Here is a 16,483-nt window from a genome sequence, read left to right as displayed (position 1 = left end):
TAAAGAGAAGAGGGTGGTCATTGCTGATAAGCACCTGAGAGCAGTGTCAGGTGAGCCCCAGACTAGAAGCTCACCTTACACTTCATGCCTGTGGACTCAACCTCACCCCGTTTCTGTGAGGCAGGTACTCGTATGATGTCCATTTTACACATGGGGAGACTGAGGTGAGTGAGACCACGTAGGAAGCGGTGGTTGGCTGGGGCCTGAACACACGGCAGAATGGATCTCAGCCAATGCCTCTCAGGAAAGGTCACCATGGGGAATGTGGACTGGGGCCCGAGAGATGGGGGCAGGCCCAGTGCTAGAAGCCACCCTGTAGTGCGACACAGCCTGCTGGGCTGTGGGAATGGGGACCGGGCAATGGTGGCTGGCCAGGCTGCCCAGAAATATTTGCTGGATTCTGACCTGGGCTGTACCGAGGCTTGTGTGAGCCCTCAGGAAGAACCAAGCTCTGGGAGCAAGACGGACTCCTCTAAGGCAGTGAACCAGAAACCAGTAGGGTGGGCGCAGCCTTCCCGCTCCACTTGAATTGTGAATCTGGCTATGTGTGGGGACCTGAACTAGGCTTTTGGTCATTACCACATTCAGCGGTGGTGGATGGAGCCTTGCAAGCGGAGGGTATTGGGGTATCGTAAGGGGAAAACCAACGATCCACTCTATTCTGGATTTAGAAGCTTGAGAATATTCAAAGCTGCCCCTGAAGAGAAAAGGTGGCCATAAAAGGAATTCCAGCAGGAAGGGGAATGGACAGATCCCTCCCTGCCATCCTCAGGGCCCAGGGCCCCTGGGGGCTCACACTCACATTTTCCTTCTGCTTATCCAAGTTGGTCAATACAGCCCAGCTGTCAGCTTAGGGAAGGCTGGTGTTTGGAATGATCCTGGGATTGTGGGCCACCTCCCAGTCCCCGAAGTGCACCGACAGCCTGACACTGGGCTCTGGCAGGCCTTCCTCCTGCACTGCCCTTTGTCTGGAGTCTGCCCACTTGGTCTCACACAAGACAGTGGTGCCCTGGGTTTTATCTGTCTGGGGGCAGCAACACACACTTAGGAGGTGGCAATGGGATGCACAAAAACATAGAGCCAGACGCCACCACATCTGGTCTATAAAACTAAGTTCTCCTCCCTGAGGAAAGTTATTCAGCATCTGAGAGGAAAGGGCACTTGTCAGAGCAACGGTATCTGAAAAAAGGTATCTGTTATCCTTTCGACAACATAAGAGACCCCTTTCTGGGGCCTGCAGAATCCTCCTAGGCGTGGGGGCCTTGGCTGACCTAAGCAGGGCATCAGGTGAGGGAAAGGATGGGGATGTGGCACTAGGGCTTCAAACTCTGGCTACAGCCACAAGTGCTTCCAGGTCTTTGTGGCACTTCAGGAGGGCTTTCTGAAAGGAACGTAAATGAGCCACTGGGGAGAAATTTTAGATATTAGAGAGATGGAGATGGAAAGCAACTATTTATTGCGTCTCTTTGGCGATGTTGCGATGCTGCAGCAGATACACATACTCCAGAGACACATGCCACACAGCCTCATTCAAAAGAGGTAGTCTTGTCTTCTGGGAACCATCCTTCATTGGGATGGCTCCCTTTCCAGGGACCTGGGATTAGTGACAAGTGAGGTTTATCACATACTACTTGGACAGGCACTCAATTATGGTAGGTGTTCAATGCATCCAAAATTTCTGATCAGTGACTCTTCTACAGATGACTCCCTCTCTTATATGGAAAAGCCCTGGGTGGCCACTCAGTAGACAGACCCCAACAAAGTCTGCGCGAGTCGGAGGCCAGTCTCCAAGTATGAATGAGGGAGGGAACGTATGAGTAAGCGAATACTGGAGCAAGGACACAGTGGCAGCCTGCCCAGAATGCCGTCTGCCACTGCTGTCCGGACAACCCGCCCGTCCACAGCGATGTTCTGTGATGGCACAGCCCCGAGAGAGCCACTCTTCCCACTGATGCCTCTGGAATGATGACTCTGAGCTGGATGTTCACCGGTGATGACTCACGTGCTTCCAAGTGAAAACACTACAAAGGACGTGCCAGCCCTCCTGGTACTGCCTCTCCCATCTCCACCTGCCTGTCTGTGGCTGCACATGCTCCCCACCTCTTTCCTCAGCGTCCCTGCCAAGACTTAACGCAGTAAGTAGCTGCAGATTTTCTCTCACTTTTCCTAAGTTCCTGGATGAAAATGCACAGTGTTTTGAAATGAGGAGGTTAAAGATCAAAACAGTGACTGCCCCTGCAGAGTTTAAATGTCAGAAAAATATGAACACGCCTGAAACCCTTCCTGGCTCTTTGTGTGTCTGCCCTTTCAGATGCCCCCCTATTTCTAAGTCCCATTCTCTGAGTCTGCTCTGCTGGAGACACGCTGGCTATAAAAAGCCTCTTCGCCCTAGGATGAAGTGCACAGAGCCTCTGGGGCACCGCAGTAAATGACGGGAGCCTGTCAGCAGCCACGGCCCCACAGCAAGCTGTCCCCAGCCCTCTGCCGCTTCCCTGCACCGGGGTAAGGGGTCTAATGAGGAAGAGGGACAGGGCTTGCTGACAGTCCCCACCGCAGACAAAAGGCAGGCCTCATTTAGTTTCACGTGGTGGGACTTGTGACAGGGCCTTATGTGCCTGCTTTAACCCAGGGAGTCCCGCAAATACGGCCTGAGGAGAATGTGACAGGTGTGTGTTTCCATTCTCTTAGCTCCTGGCATTCTCTTCCATGAATAAAAAGGCGAGCATAAGCTGGGGCTGACTCTGTGAGGCAGCCCTCCTCCCACCATCCTGCTTTGTCACACCGAGGGGAAAGACCTGGGAGGGGTCCCACCTTCCCAGCAAGCCTCTCTGTGGCCGCCACCATTGCTGCTTGTGAGCAGGAAAACACACGCAGTCCACAGTGATTGCGACCACATAATGAATACCAAAGAAAGGCAGTCCTGGGGTCCTACACCACAGCAATGCTGGGAGAGAGTTCCCCCAACTGTACTAGGAGGGTCGGTGCTGGTGGCCTGGACTCCTGTCTTGGGAGTTGGGGTGCAGGTCTGGCACCGGTTGCCAGGGTGAGGACGTTCGGGTACAGTGTTCTGCTGGAGAGATCCCTTCCCACTTGACAACAAGGACCCTCCTTGGCCATGTCACTTTAGTCTGAAAGAGCACCTCCCTCCTGTTCCAGGTTGAGCCTTTCTGGACAATGCAGACAACCAGGCCTCCTGGTCCACGCACATGAGTGTAAGCAGACAGATGACAGGCGGGAGGGGATGTTTACCACACGCTTGCAGTGTCTTTGTGGGAAATGCTCCCAGGAACATCGATCAGGACACCAAAATTCCAGTGGGTGGACAAGAAGCAAATAGGATTTCTGAGAAAAAGCTAAGACTAAAAAGCAGAGTTAGAAATGTTGCCACCTAATCCTTCTCTTCTGGCATTTTGAGTTGGAAATGCTAACCACCAACCCATAAATCGCACCAGGCCTTTGGAGTCTGCCACAGATGAAGCGGTCCCAGCTTTGTTTTCATTGTGCAGTCTGTCCCCTGTCCACCAACGCGGCCTGAGGCTAACAGAAAAACAGGCACTGTACTGTCCTGCCCTTTCATGAGGCCACACTACCTGTCCTCCATCCTTCCCACCAGCATCTTTGGCAAGGCAACGACTTTCTTTTAAACAAAATCCCAAACCCCTCCTGTGTGATGATGATTAGTTGAAAGCTTTACCGATGAAGGATGAAGCTTAATTCTGTACTGTGTTATTTTCCAGTATATTCCTTCCTTTGACAGCAAAAAGACGTTTTAGTAGGAAAGACAGAAGACTCCTTAATTCACTGACTCTTACCTGCCCCTAGAACAGGAAAAGGACTTCATTACCTGCAGTTAGTTGTAATCAGAGAGCACTCTATCTCCCATCCCCAAATTGTGGTTCTTTAATTGAGTACAGGTCAGTATCAGGTCAAGTCCATTTAGTTAAAAATAGGTGAAGGTAGGAATGCTGAAGGAATCTCAGAAAGGGCTCTGCCCACACACAGACAACATGCCATTCACCAGGGGGGTAAAATCCCATCCCAACAAACACATCCACTCTCACTGCTTCAAACACATCACACAGACTGCGAGGGAGAACCTGGCCGGTGCGCCCACGTCTCTCCGACTGAACTAATACGAGTTTTAAACCCTGCTTCAGTGTGTGCTTTAAACAAATACAGAGAGCGCTTGGCAGGTTATTTTTAGGGGAGGTAGAATAAAAATACAGTACTGTCTCTCCGCATCCATGCTTCACCAAATCTGTATTTCACACATTTTACAACTTCCTAATAAACTTTCTGCTTGCATTCAAAAATACTTAATTCTACACAGAACATTAAAAAAAGGTATCTCTGCAAAGGCAAGCATGTGCAAGCCCCTCCCTCACAAGGGGTATTTGAATGGAAATGAGGCCATTGTTAAAAGACCAGTTCCGGTTGGCAGTGCTCTTGGCTCCCTGAAGCCACTGGCTGCCTCTGTGGGGCCTGGAGGAGGTAAGTCACTGCAATACCTCAGAGGACACGGAGATAAACCCAGCTAAAAAAACAAAACTGCTTTAATGTTCCTCACTACTAAAGCAAAACACGATGTGGATAATGACCAGTGTTCTCTTTAGGATGCTTTTCCACCAGCTGCTGGGGAAAAAAAATGACAAAAGCAGTCAGCACAAAGTTATTAGTATTTAAGGCTGAGACTTTAGGTATGCCGAACAAGTAAATGCCTCAGGTATATGGTCACTTAGATAAGAATGCCAAGATTCAAATGTAGCTGCCTGTCCTAGAGCCTACCTATGACCACATACACCTTCCGTTCAGGCTCCTGACTGAGGGTCGGGGGTGATTTTCTCCACTATGCATCTAGCTAGTTCAGCTGAGTAAAGGAGTGTTAGAAGAGTCAAGAGGATTTTGTTTTCAGGATAAACTTGATTTTGGACTGGAAAGGTTGCAAAGATGGTGCGCACAACTCCCATGTATCTCTAGCCCAGTTTCCCCCACTGTTGACACTTGTCATGACCTGGGACCTTTGGTACAGCTAAGAAACCAACATTGGTTACTTATTAGTGACTACGCTCATTTTCTCATTATTCTGCTTCACGATAGCATGTTGCATTCAACTGTCATCAGATCGTGAAGTTTTAATGCTTTCACAGGCTTCTAAATGTGTGGCGTTGGGCCTCATACTTCTCTCCTAGCTGTAGGCATCCGTCCTCGGCCTAGTCTTTCATGGTGAGGGGTCTAGGGAACAATGTGAAGTGACGTATTAAACACCATTAGAGAGCTGGTCCATTATGCTGCTTTGATACAGGAGCTCTACACTCACTGCTTAATGGGGACGGGGTTTCCTTTTGGGATGATGAAAAGGTTCTGGAACTAGATGGGGGGGCATGTCCCACAACATTACAGAAGTCACAGAATTGTGTTAATTTCATGTTATGAGCATTTCACCTCAATTAAAAACAGCCTGCTGCCTGGGAATCTCTCCTTGTGGCTTTTCAAATGACCAGTTCCTCCTCATGAGCGGCCAGTCTCGGTTTAGGTCCTGCCCACTACAGGCCTCCTGTGACCGCCCCAACATCAGGAACCCCTCCTGTTGTTCTTGACTGCAGTCCTCGAGGTAACTCTCTGGAGTTACCTTCCATCCCTCCCTTCCTGTCTGTCCGCTTGTATTCCTGGCACCCAGCATCGTGCCTGGCCCTTGGCAAAGGAGTTCTGTAAGTGATTGTTGCTGGGCTGGTTGGGGCACTGAATGAAACCACAACCAATCCCATTGTGTGTGCTGCTGGAGGAAAGCAGGGACAGAGGGAGCCCTCATAAGCCCCAGGTGCTGAGCTGCTCTGGGTGCTCTGGGAAAGGGCCCCTCTTCTATGATCAGAAGCTGGGAAAGGATTTTCTCTAGTCACATTTCTTCTCACATTTCTGAAATAGCCTTACATGGGGAAGCCTTACATTGGAAAAAGAGGTGGGCAGTGTAAAGTGGGGGTGGTGGTAGGGTGAGGACAGGGCCAGCCTGCCTCCTTCAGCCCATACTAGCACCTACGGAGACCACAGGGCTCTAAGCAACTGAGCTTAAATACCAAGTAGGCTTGGAACAACTCAAAAGCCTCTGTGTTTTAATTTTTTTTTGGTAAAGTATGATGTCCATACTGCAAAATTCACCCTTTGTTGGTGTGAGGTAACAGAAAAAAATGCACACATATTTTTTTTTGATCTGTCCATGGTTCCTGGCATAGAGCTCCTGAAACCCTAATAATTTCCTAAGTGGTAAGAACACTAGGGACACCCCTTGTTCTAATGAGGCGACTCTGGGTGGGCACCTGGGTGGGGGCTGGTCACCAGAAAGGCCATGCCATTATTACAGTAATTAGACACTTAGAATTTTCTCTCATCCCCCATCTTCCAGGAAGGGGAGTGGGGCTGGAAACCGAGTTAATGATCAATTATGTCTACATGAGGAAGCCTCCTTCAAATCCCAGCACTATGGGCTTTGGAGAGCTTCCAGACTGGCCAACACACCACTACAAGAGTGATGATGCACCCCAACTCCATGGGGACCAAAACTCCTGTGCTAGAGGCCCTCCCAGATCTTGCTCTATGTGTCGCTCCATCTGTATCCTTTATCATGTCCTTTAATAAACTGGTAAGCCTAAGTAAGCATCTCCCTGGGTTTTGTGAGCTGCTCGGGAGGACCGACAGAACCCAAGGAAGAGGGGCATGGGAACCTCCGATCTACTGCCTGTAGGACAGGCAATAACCCAATTTGTGACTGGGGTCTGCGTCTCTGGGTAGATAGTGTCAGGCTGAGTGAAACTGTAGGATACCCAGCTTGTGTCCTGTTCCTGTGGGGCAAACCCCAACGTGTTCGGTGATCAAGAGTGAAGTATGGAGATTCACTGGAAACCTCCCCTCCACAGGAAGGAAAGTTTAAGTTTACAGTTTCCCTCTACAGTAGGTGTACAGCTCTGTGAGTGTGGGAACATGATCACCACAATTAAGACACAGAATACTTCCATCACCCAACACATTTCTTCCCACCCCCCACTGGGGACAACCTCCTGCCCTCAGTCCCAGTGCCTGGACACCACTGATCTGATTTCTGTTCCTAAGGTTTCATCTTTTCCAGAATGTCATATAAATGGAGTCATACCATGAGCAGCCTTTTGTGTATGGCTTTTTTTCAGTTTTTAAAAAGCTTCTAACTTGGGGATCTCTGGGTGGCTCAGCGGTTTGGCGCCTGCCTTGGGCCCAGGGCATGATCCTGGAGTCCTGGGATCGAGTCCCACATCGGGCTCCCTGCATGGAGCCTGCTTCTCCCTCTGCCTGTGTCTCTCCCTCTCTCTCATGAATAAATAAATAAAATATTAAAAAAAAAAGCTTCTAACTTAAGACCAATGTTTTCACCTTTGAGCATCCATATTTCCATTACTGCCTCTTGAGTAAAAAATGAAAAGTTAAGCTTACCTTCTGGAATACTTGATAGTTGGATTTCGACCATATATCAAGCTGGAGGGAAGGAGAAAATATCATGAGCATCAATTTTAGAATTGTAGACTTGGAGAGATGACACTGGAACTACTGCGTTCAGCTTGAAATAATAAATGTGATTATGGAATAACAGAATCATGGCATCGCATGTGCATATTAAAGGTCTTGCCTGAATTTCTTCTCTCTTCACCAGAATTTCCATTCTACAAGGAAATCAACAGAAGGAATATAGGGAAGTCAGCATCAGGCACTTGTTCCACAGCCACATGAGCTGAGTCCCTGGCTCCCTTTTCTTACCTGGGCTCCTACCATGGTTTCCTTGCATGCCAATGTCAATCCTGTCTCAGGATCTTTGTACAGATTGCTTTTTCCCCACAAACCCTCACATGGCTCCTCCTAACATTCTTCAGTTCAAACGTCACCTTATTAGAGAGTCATTTCCCAGTTACCTTGTCTAAAATATTATTTTCATACCTGTTGTCTTATCTTTTCAAAAATTTGAAATTTTTATTGCACTTAAAACCACCTGGAACTTTCTTTTGCTTGAGTTGTCCTGGTGTGGGCCCAAGCATATCATAAGCATCAGCAGGTCCCTGCTGAGTGGAGAAAAACTAGCAGCTCCCAGTTGCTGAGCACTTGCTCCACACCAGACACCCGACTACGCCCTCCACACACACTCAATTAATCCCTAGAACAAGCCAGTGGCTGGTCCCACTAGCAACCTTACTTTCCAGATGATGAGACAATGTTTCAGAGCCATTTAACTGTCCATGGCAATCTGGAGAGGCTTTTTATGGATGGTATGGCCTGGCAGTGCTTAAACTTGGCTGGCATCAGAAGCTGCTGGGGGAATTTTTGTTTTTTGTTTGATATATATTCCTTGGTTTCTCCCCTGGAGTGTCTGAATCAGTAAGTTTACAGTGGGCCTGAGAATTTGTTCATCTGTTTCAGCTTTGTTCCCTCATGGTGGTGTAACTGTGATGGCTAGTCAGGCCAGGGACCCTTGATCTAGGGCACCTCTAGTTCACAAGGGAGTAGGCTGGAGGTCTTGGTTAGGGCTCGGAGTCAACTCAGTCCAGTCTTCCTCTGGCCACACTTGGTCTTGTACAGGGCATGTCAGTGGCTTATTCTGACCAAAAGGACGTTTGCTTTAGTTTTGTATGGTAAGTCGTCAATGCATTCTCACTGTTTTGTGAATTTATGAGTTAAGTATAGCAAAAACAGAATTGTCCCCAATACAGTGTTAGAGGATAGCTCAAGGACAGTGCAGATCAGAAGAGTCAGTATATCCCATGGGTACTAACAAGTCAACTGCAATATATGAGTTCCAGAGCTGAACAAATTAAAACACTTGCTCAATGGGCCTCTTGGAACCTGCCTTTGGGGTTGGCCAGTGGTCAAGGTAGAAACCTGGGATACGACTGTATGGTCTATAGGTTGTGTTATCGATTCTGGAGCACCTGGGAACACGAGAAACAATCACACGGGAAGATTCCTCTAATAGGACAGGAGTGAAGTGTTGCACTTGACAATGGTTAAGTTTAGAGTTCTGTTTTTGTTCTGAGGAAAACACCAAAACCTGGTTTGTTGCAAATGGTCCTTGGAATTGAAAGGTAGTCTGCACACAGGCATTCAGTTCTCTCTGGCTTCTTCCTGCTCAGAATTAGTTTCATGTGAACTGCGCTGTGTTTGAGAACTTTCAGGCCACGGAGGAGGTTTGGATGATTCTGAGAAGGTCCCTCTGGACTCCAGCAGGGCTGCTGTTGGAGAGTGCCAGGTTTAGCTGATCCAAGCCCAGGAGAAGTACTAGAACTCTGCCTGAAGGTTCATGCGAATGGGTCCACTTCTCCCTCTCCCCTCTGGTGTTATCATCTTGTTCCTGGATTTCCAGAGAAGCCTCTGCCTCTAATTGATCCCTCTCTCCTACTCTGGCTAACCTGCTCTCCAGAAAAGTGGCATCAACTTTTAGTCACTGGACCCCACCCTCGCTCCCTGCCTTAAGCCACTTGATCAAAAAAAAAAAAAAAAAAAAAAAAAAAAGGCTTTAAGTATTAGAATTTTAATTTGGTAGGTGAACAGTTTGTAGGGGGGAAAAGTGACGTTACCTCCAGATAACGCTGAAGGAAACCTCAAAAGAAACAGAAGGAATTTCCCACATTGTCAATTCCGCTGAAGAAAACTGCTGGCCGGCTGGTCATTCCAGGGAGAATGCGAATTCCTACTGTGTTCCCAGTGCCGCAGTGGAGCCTCGAGCTTAAAAATGCAGCACTTAAAGATTATTCAGAGAGTGCAGAATGAGTAAGAATGATATTTTGTATCCCTCAGTTCTGCCAAATCACCACCAAGATGACGGGGAGATGCCAAAGATTTGAAATCTAAATTTTAGGAAGAGTAATATCATTGTCTCAACTTGGAGCTAGCACAGCTCCCTTTCCATCTGAAGCCCACAGCTGTTTCTTCGGAGGTTCTCCACTGTTTATCCTTCCTGCCTGTTCCCACCATACGTAGGCAGACCAAGACATAAACATGGGGCCACGGAGAACGAGAAAAGGAAGAAGCTGCATATAAACTGAAAAGTTATAGTTTTTATTTAAAAGAGACAATTATTAAAAAAAAAAAACCAATAACCAACCGCAACTCTTCAGTATCTGCGGAATGTTTTAATAGAGAAATCATCTAGGGAGAAACGTGGACAACTTTAATTAAGAGTGGACTCTCCAGCCTAATTGTTAGCTTCTCAAAACACACCAAGCTCATTCAAAGTGAGCATGCTGCTCTTTTCTGAAAGGCGGTTTAAATATATAATTCAGGGCCCTAGGGAATAGCTGCAGCCATCTGGGGCAGAAGGATGTTAGACGATATGCCCTACGTACCAGGTGTGCACGGGTAAGAATGGGAACTGGTAACAATGGGCTCCCCTATTGCCGCGAAGGCGCAGCAGGCGGTTTGTACTCGATTTTCTGCTAGATTTATGCCAAAGAAAGCCATGTAAGTGAGTGTTCTGGAGTCAGTGCTCTGCATTTCCTCAGGGCCAGGAAGATTTCAGAAATTCATTTCAGGGAGCCGGGACTGATCCAAGTGAATATTTATTAGCTTCAGCTTATTTGCTGCAAAGGCAGGCATGGCTACCAATTTATTTTTGCTGGCTGTGATATTCAAAAAGGATCATTCTGGAAGCTGTAAACTTTCAGCCTGATGAACAGGAAATTATTCTGAACTACAATGTCAGGGAAAGAAAGTAAAGCACCTCTCAGTATTCTGGGCAAACATTAGATCTTAAAATGGAAAAGCCAACCTTATGGTAATTGGTGGCTGAATCTGCAGTCTTAGGAGCAGCCTCTGGGACTCTGGGGATTGGAATGAGTATTTTGGGGGTAGGAATGTGTTCTATTCTTGGGTAAAATGGAAACAAACCCCACAGATAACCAATTGCTCTAGCACAGACATATTTGCTCTCAGGTTAAACATCAAGATGTCAAAGGGCCTCTTGACTAATAAGAATGGTAACAATCAAATTGACTTACTGGAAAGAAAAATTAGAATGGCCCACTATCAGAAGGCAAGGGCATGCCAGCTATGACAATGACCACTGCCATCAGCATCGCCAGCACACCCATGAGGGCAGACACCATTCACTGAGGACAGTGCATTTGGCCTGCACTATACCTGTGTTAACTTTTTTTAAAAAAATATTTTATTTATTTATTTTGAGATAGAGAATGAGTGAGGAGGGGAGGAGCAGAGGGAGAGGGATAAGCAGATTCCCCGCTGCGTGCAGAGCCTGAGGACACAGGGCTGTTGCATTCTCCCAGACATCTGGATGAGGATGATGAAACCATCCCCAACTCCCAGATGAGGACACAGAGGCTCAGAGAAGTTAAGTAAAATGTCTAACATCACACAACGAGGATGTGGTAGAAAATTCAAAACCAGCTCTGCTGCCACAAGGCCCAGACCTCAACCTGGGAGGAAGATGGCCTTTCAGCTAGAATTCAGGAGGGCTGACTTCGAGCCCCCCTGCCCGACAAGCAGTGGCAGTTGTTGTGGTTGGGGGGTGGGGTGGGTGGTACTCTTGAGGAAATTCAACATGATAAATCTGCTCCGAGGCCTGCTCATGTGACAATCATCACCCCTGAAATTCACTCAGCAGCCAGTAAAAATTCTGGCAGCTTCTCAGAAAGTTACCGATTCTTCATTTCAAAAAATAGTGTAAGATACCATCAATAGTCTAAACTTGACAATTCCAAATAAAACTCATAAGCTTCACACAGGCCTTCAATGTTTAAAACTTCTATTTATTAGCATCTTCACCTTGTAAGGTGATGCGTCCATAGGGGCAGAGGGCCATAAACCAGCAATGGTGGCATGTTTCTCCATGATAACCCAAGTTTTCAAAACCATAAGCTTCTGGGCAGCCCGGGTGGCTCAGCGGTTTAGCGCCGACTTCAGCCGAGGGCCTGATCCTGGAGATCCAGGATCGAGTCCCACGTCGGGCTCCCTGCACAGAGACTGCTTCTCCCTCTGCCTATGTCTCTGCCTCTCTCTCTCTGTGTCTGTCATGAATAAATAAATAAAATCTTTAAAAAAAAAACAAAAACATAAACTTCTACCTGGTCACCTTCTTAATGTACCCACTCCTCCCCGGAGAATAGAAAAGTGAGTAAGTCTCCCCAAAGAACTAGTGTTACAGGTCTGTTGTTCTTCAACTTTTCACTTTCGATCAGGACAGACATTTATTACTAGAAACTGCTGAAAGCACAACTCAGGGCACCGTCGGTGTGCAAATTAGACCGGAGTCCCCTTCCCCAGCTTTTCCCCCTTCCCCCAGAAGGAACAAGAGGCCGCTTTTCTGAAGGTCGTCTGAACAATTTCAAAGGCTATAACAAATCAAAATGTTCCCTGCATCTAATATCAAACGGGGCTGATGCCAACACTTATTAGAGAAATCAGATTCCAGCTTCCCCAACCCCCTCGACCCCCCCCCCCCCCCCCAGACACACACACATCCAACTTTGAAGTGGGAAGAATGCAGGGATCAGAAATTACCCTGGAGACAGCTCTGGCTGTCTTTGAAGGTTCCCTTTGATACCACTATTTCTTTTCCTCTCTTTCGCTAGGAGGCTAAAAGCTGCCTTTTTTTTTATTGATATGGGGTAATTAATGAAGCTATAGCATTAACATAACCTAAATCCTCTAATAAGATAAATTCAACCGAGACACTTCTATTTTTTCAGTTAAGTCTGGTGGGTATAAAATCAGGACAATGGCCAGGTATTCAACTTAAATCTGCCTTTTAACATGCTGAGTCATGGCTCTCTGCTCCTCCCTGGTTATAGTGAATAGCGAGTTGGTAAGTTTTAAAGCATTTTTATATTTTATTAGAGAAATTAGTCTACTGGAACTTGGTCTCAAAAACATGCATCCCAGGTAAAGAGGCAGACGATCAGGGTAGTGGTAGTGGTAGTTACTGCAAAGTGCAAAGCGATAGCCTTGCTGGGATTCTGATGGGAAAAAACCTGCTGGCTTCTGGAAATGGGGGGTATGTGTGTGTGGTGAGGGTGGCGCTGGGTTGCTGTTGTAGCAAGAGGGATAATTAAACCTTTTAGGATGTGCTAGTTGCTTTGGGTTTGGGGGACACAGACTTCTGCAGTTGCAGTTCAGACCCCAGCTAGTCCATGGCTTTCCAAGCCACGCCCACATATCAGTGGCTGTGCTTTAGACTGCAGCAAATCACCCCCAGGCAAGTACTCAGGCACCAGCTCAGCAAATGCAGAGCTGCATGTTTGGAACAGTAGAACTGCAAGCAGCAATTTGTTCTTGAGGACCACACCTCAAGCTCCAATAGCTCCTTCCAAAGGTTACATTTTGTTTGGGATGTGCTAGACATTTCAACACATTAATTACACTTACACATATATAACTATATATAAAATCCACATAAACCAGCATCAGTACTCAAAAATAGAACACTAATAATGCCTGCATGGTTTTGCAAAGTGCTCTGAAAAAAACAAGGGGCTAATCAAATTGGCTAGGACTTGATTCTGGGCAGAGCGGTCGTTCCGAGAGCTTCTCTGCCAAATGTGGTTAACGCGTCTTTAAAACAACAAAAGCTTTGGTCCTCTTGATCTTGCTATTCCCAGTTTTAGGGTCCCTGCTGACCACGTAGGCCAATGTGCACAGCTGTAAAACGCAGCAAGAGGCCTCCTGTATCACATTTGTGTTATGAATCATAACAGAATTCAGGTTCCCAGGCACACTCATTTTCTTTCTGATGAACAGAGAACCCACACTAATCTCTCATTAGGAAGACACATGCCTGTGTGCCCTTGCATGTGTGTATGTCTCCTTCATTGTCTGATGCACTTATGACTCTAATCCCTGCTGCTCTGCTGCTTCTTTTGGTCCTCATCCCTGAGGACCTCCACTTTTCCATTCCAGGTAAGCACTTGCACATCCCAAGTAGGCTTCTCTATTGTCCCCTTCCATATATTCCTGGGCTTCTTCAGCACTCTAGGCACTGTGGCATCTCCTTGGGACGGCATCATGTGAGTGACAGGGTCTGGGTCCCTGAGGTGCTCTTGGCAGATTGAGGTCTGAGGCCTGGTGGGGTGTGACTGCAGGCAAATTGCTGTACATTCTAGGTCTCAGTTGCCTTATCTGGAGAACGAGTCTAATTTAAACAGAACCTAGGACTCGATGACCACTGCAGGAAAAGTTTGCTTAGCACAACACCTACAAGGCCAACATGTGGAGTACTCTTAGTGTGCTTATTAATTGCAAGATAGACATGTAAACAAATAACCATGATGTACTAATTCTAGTCCTAGAAAAAGACTTCAAAATGCCAAGGATGTGTTCATGAGGAGGCTAACTTGTGCTTTAAGCAGACACAAGCCTGGGCTTGCCAGCTCCAGAGCCTGTGCCAATGTAAGAAGCCCCTAGGAAAATAGGGACAGGATGAGAAAGAGGATGGCAGTAAGCCAGTGTGAAGGGAAGAGTGTGTCTGGTGGACGAGGAGGACAAAGCATCTCAGGCTAATGGCACAGGGGTTGTAGATGAGTGAAAGCAATGTGGGAGCCCCAAGTAGCATAAGAGACTGGAGAGGAAGGCAAAATGTACATACAGAATGATGGCAGACAAGGTCAGAAAGGAAAGGAGGGCCAGATGACCTGGCATTTCTATGTGTTGCTAAGGAGTTTGGATTTATTCTAGAAGCCAGGGTTTTCAGAAGTGAAGTTTTGGGTGGGCTAAACATGAGGTACACCTGGGGAGGAGAGGTCCCACCTAGACACAGGTCAGGAGTGATCTCCATGGGCTGACACATGAAACCACGGTACGTATGTATGGGGGGTGGGGGGAGACAATGGTCGGAAGCATATGAGGGGGAGTAACCTCAGAGAAATCCTAGAAGCACATGTATGTGACAACTTTCTAAGTTCCTGTTTTAAGTGCAGAATAAAAATGATATTAGCTCCTTACTGAGTGGTGACTAGGCAGCAAAGTGCTAAGTGCTTTACATGGCTTGGTTAGGACGCTTCCAGAATGGGGCCATCAAATACAGTGTTAAAGAGATCATACAAAGTAGGTAAACCCTCACTCCTCAGAATCTATCAGAAATGCTTCCTCCCTCTCCCAAATTTGTAACTTTATCACACACTCGCTACTGTTGATTAGCTTTCTATGTTTCTAGCCTTCTCTCCCCAGGGCACTAGTAAATTCCTGGAGGACAAGGGCTATGATTCATATCAGGTGTGACTAACAAGTCGTGAACCTTGAACAAAGGCAACAAGAACCACATCTCTATAACGGTCTCTATACGGTCTCATCTCTATACAGTCAGGACCAGTGACTCAGGGTCATTTCTCCTGCTGCTAACTAGTCTGGAATTGCTCGTCAGAGCTGCTGCCAGGGTTTACGAATCATGTACACACAGACTATGTTGCCCCAATGACATGCTTTATTCTCCACACCTGCTCTAAAGACACTGGTTTTTCCAAAAAAGAAAATCTCCCCTTGAGGAACGCTTTGGCTTTCAATGGGAGATATATGAGAACTTGGCAAAGTCCTTGAAGTAAGAGTAGCTTTCCTTGTTGACAACACTTGTGTGGGATGTGGAGATGCTGGGTTACTAGTTCAAAACACAAATCTCATCACATTATGGGTCATAGCTCTTATGTAACACACTGTTATGTGCTAAGCTACATTTGTCACTTTTTTGAAGAACGTCCTATCCTCATTATAATGTGGCCATTGGGTGGTGAGTGCTAGTACTATAGCATACTTTAAAAATTTTAATGGGATTCATGAAGAGAAAGGAAAGCTCAGGAGAGAGGGGCAGACAGAGGCTTAGTGCAAGGAAGTGGCCAGGGTGCATCTGGGTGGGTATCTCAGGCGGAGCACTCATTACACTCTGGAAGCCAACACAAATGAAGGCTGTCAGCTCCCATTAGCATCCTCTGATGCTCTCTGTAGAGCCATATGGACAGTGTGCAGTCTGGAGAAATTAGGGGTTCACGCCAGTGAACTTTCTATGAAACAAATCACCCATGGAAAGAACCTATTTTTCCAATGGCAGTGTTCAGTATGCACTGCTGCAGATAAGCACTGTCCTTAGGGCTGCTTGTTAACAATTTCATGGGAAAAGATTCTGAGCAGGTTGTGTGTCAAAGTACCTTGAATTTTCCTCATGGTTCTAGGAAAAGCAAAATGCCAACAATGCCAAACCCTGGGCTATTGATGTACTGTACTACTGGGTGGGGGGGGGGGGGGGAGGAAAGAAAGGAAAGAAAGGAAAGAAAGGAAAGGAAAGGAAAGGAAAGGAAAGGAAGGAAGGAAGAGAAAGAAAGAAGAAAGAAAGAAAGAAGAAAGAAAGAAAGAAAGAAAGAAAGAAGAAAGAAAGAAAGAAAGAAAGAGAAAGAAAGAAAGAGAAATCCATTTCCTCAGAAGACACATTTAATGAGGCAACTGGGGTCTAAGGTGATAAATTAGAAATTCAACTAAG

The 16,483-nt window shown here is 46.8% G+C and overlaps 1 protein-coding gene across 6 annotated transcripts in view; it reads right to left on the bottom strand.

Annotated features, from left to right (window-relative positions):
- MED27 (mediator complex subunit 27) overlaps window positions 1–16,483 on the bottom strand; it is a 198,910-nt gene that overhangs the window by 15,363 nt on the left and 167,064 nt on the right. For 5 of the 6 annotated variants that reach the window (XR_007413247.1, XR_003146997.3, XM_049114967.1 and 2 more), the window contains one exon: window positions 7,456–7,497. Coding sequence is in view for 4 of the 6 variants with exons in the window: in XM_049114967.1 (XP_048970924.1) it covers window positions 7,456–7,497 (42 nt within the window). In the remaining 2 variants the exon portion in view is untranslated. Of the gene's footprint in view, window positions 1–5; window positions 3,819–7,455; window positions 7,498–16,483 lie in introns of those variants that run through there. The other variant, XM_025475563.3, reaches the window with a different exon arrangement.

Source organism: Canis lupus, chromosome 9 (assembly GCF_003254725.2).
Source record: "Canis lupus dingo isolate Sandy chromosome 9, ASM325472v2, whole genome shotgun sequence".
Taxonomy (NCBI): domain Eukaryota; kingdom Metazoa; phylum Chordata; class Mammalia; order Carnivora; family Canidae; genus Canis; species Canis lupus.
This window is presented reverse-complemented; position numbering and strand designations above follow the sequence as displayed.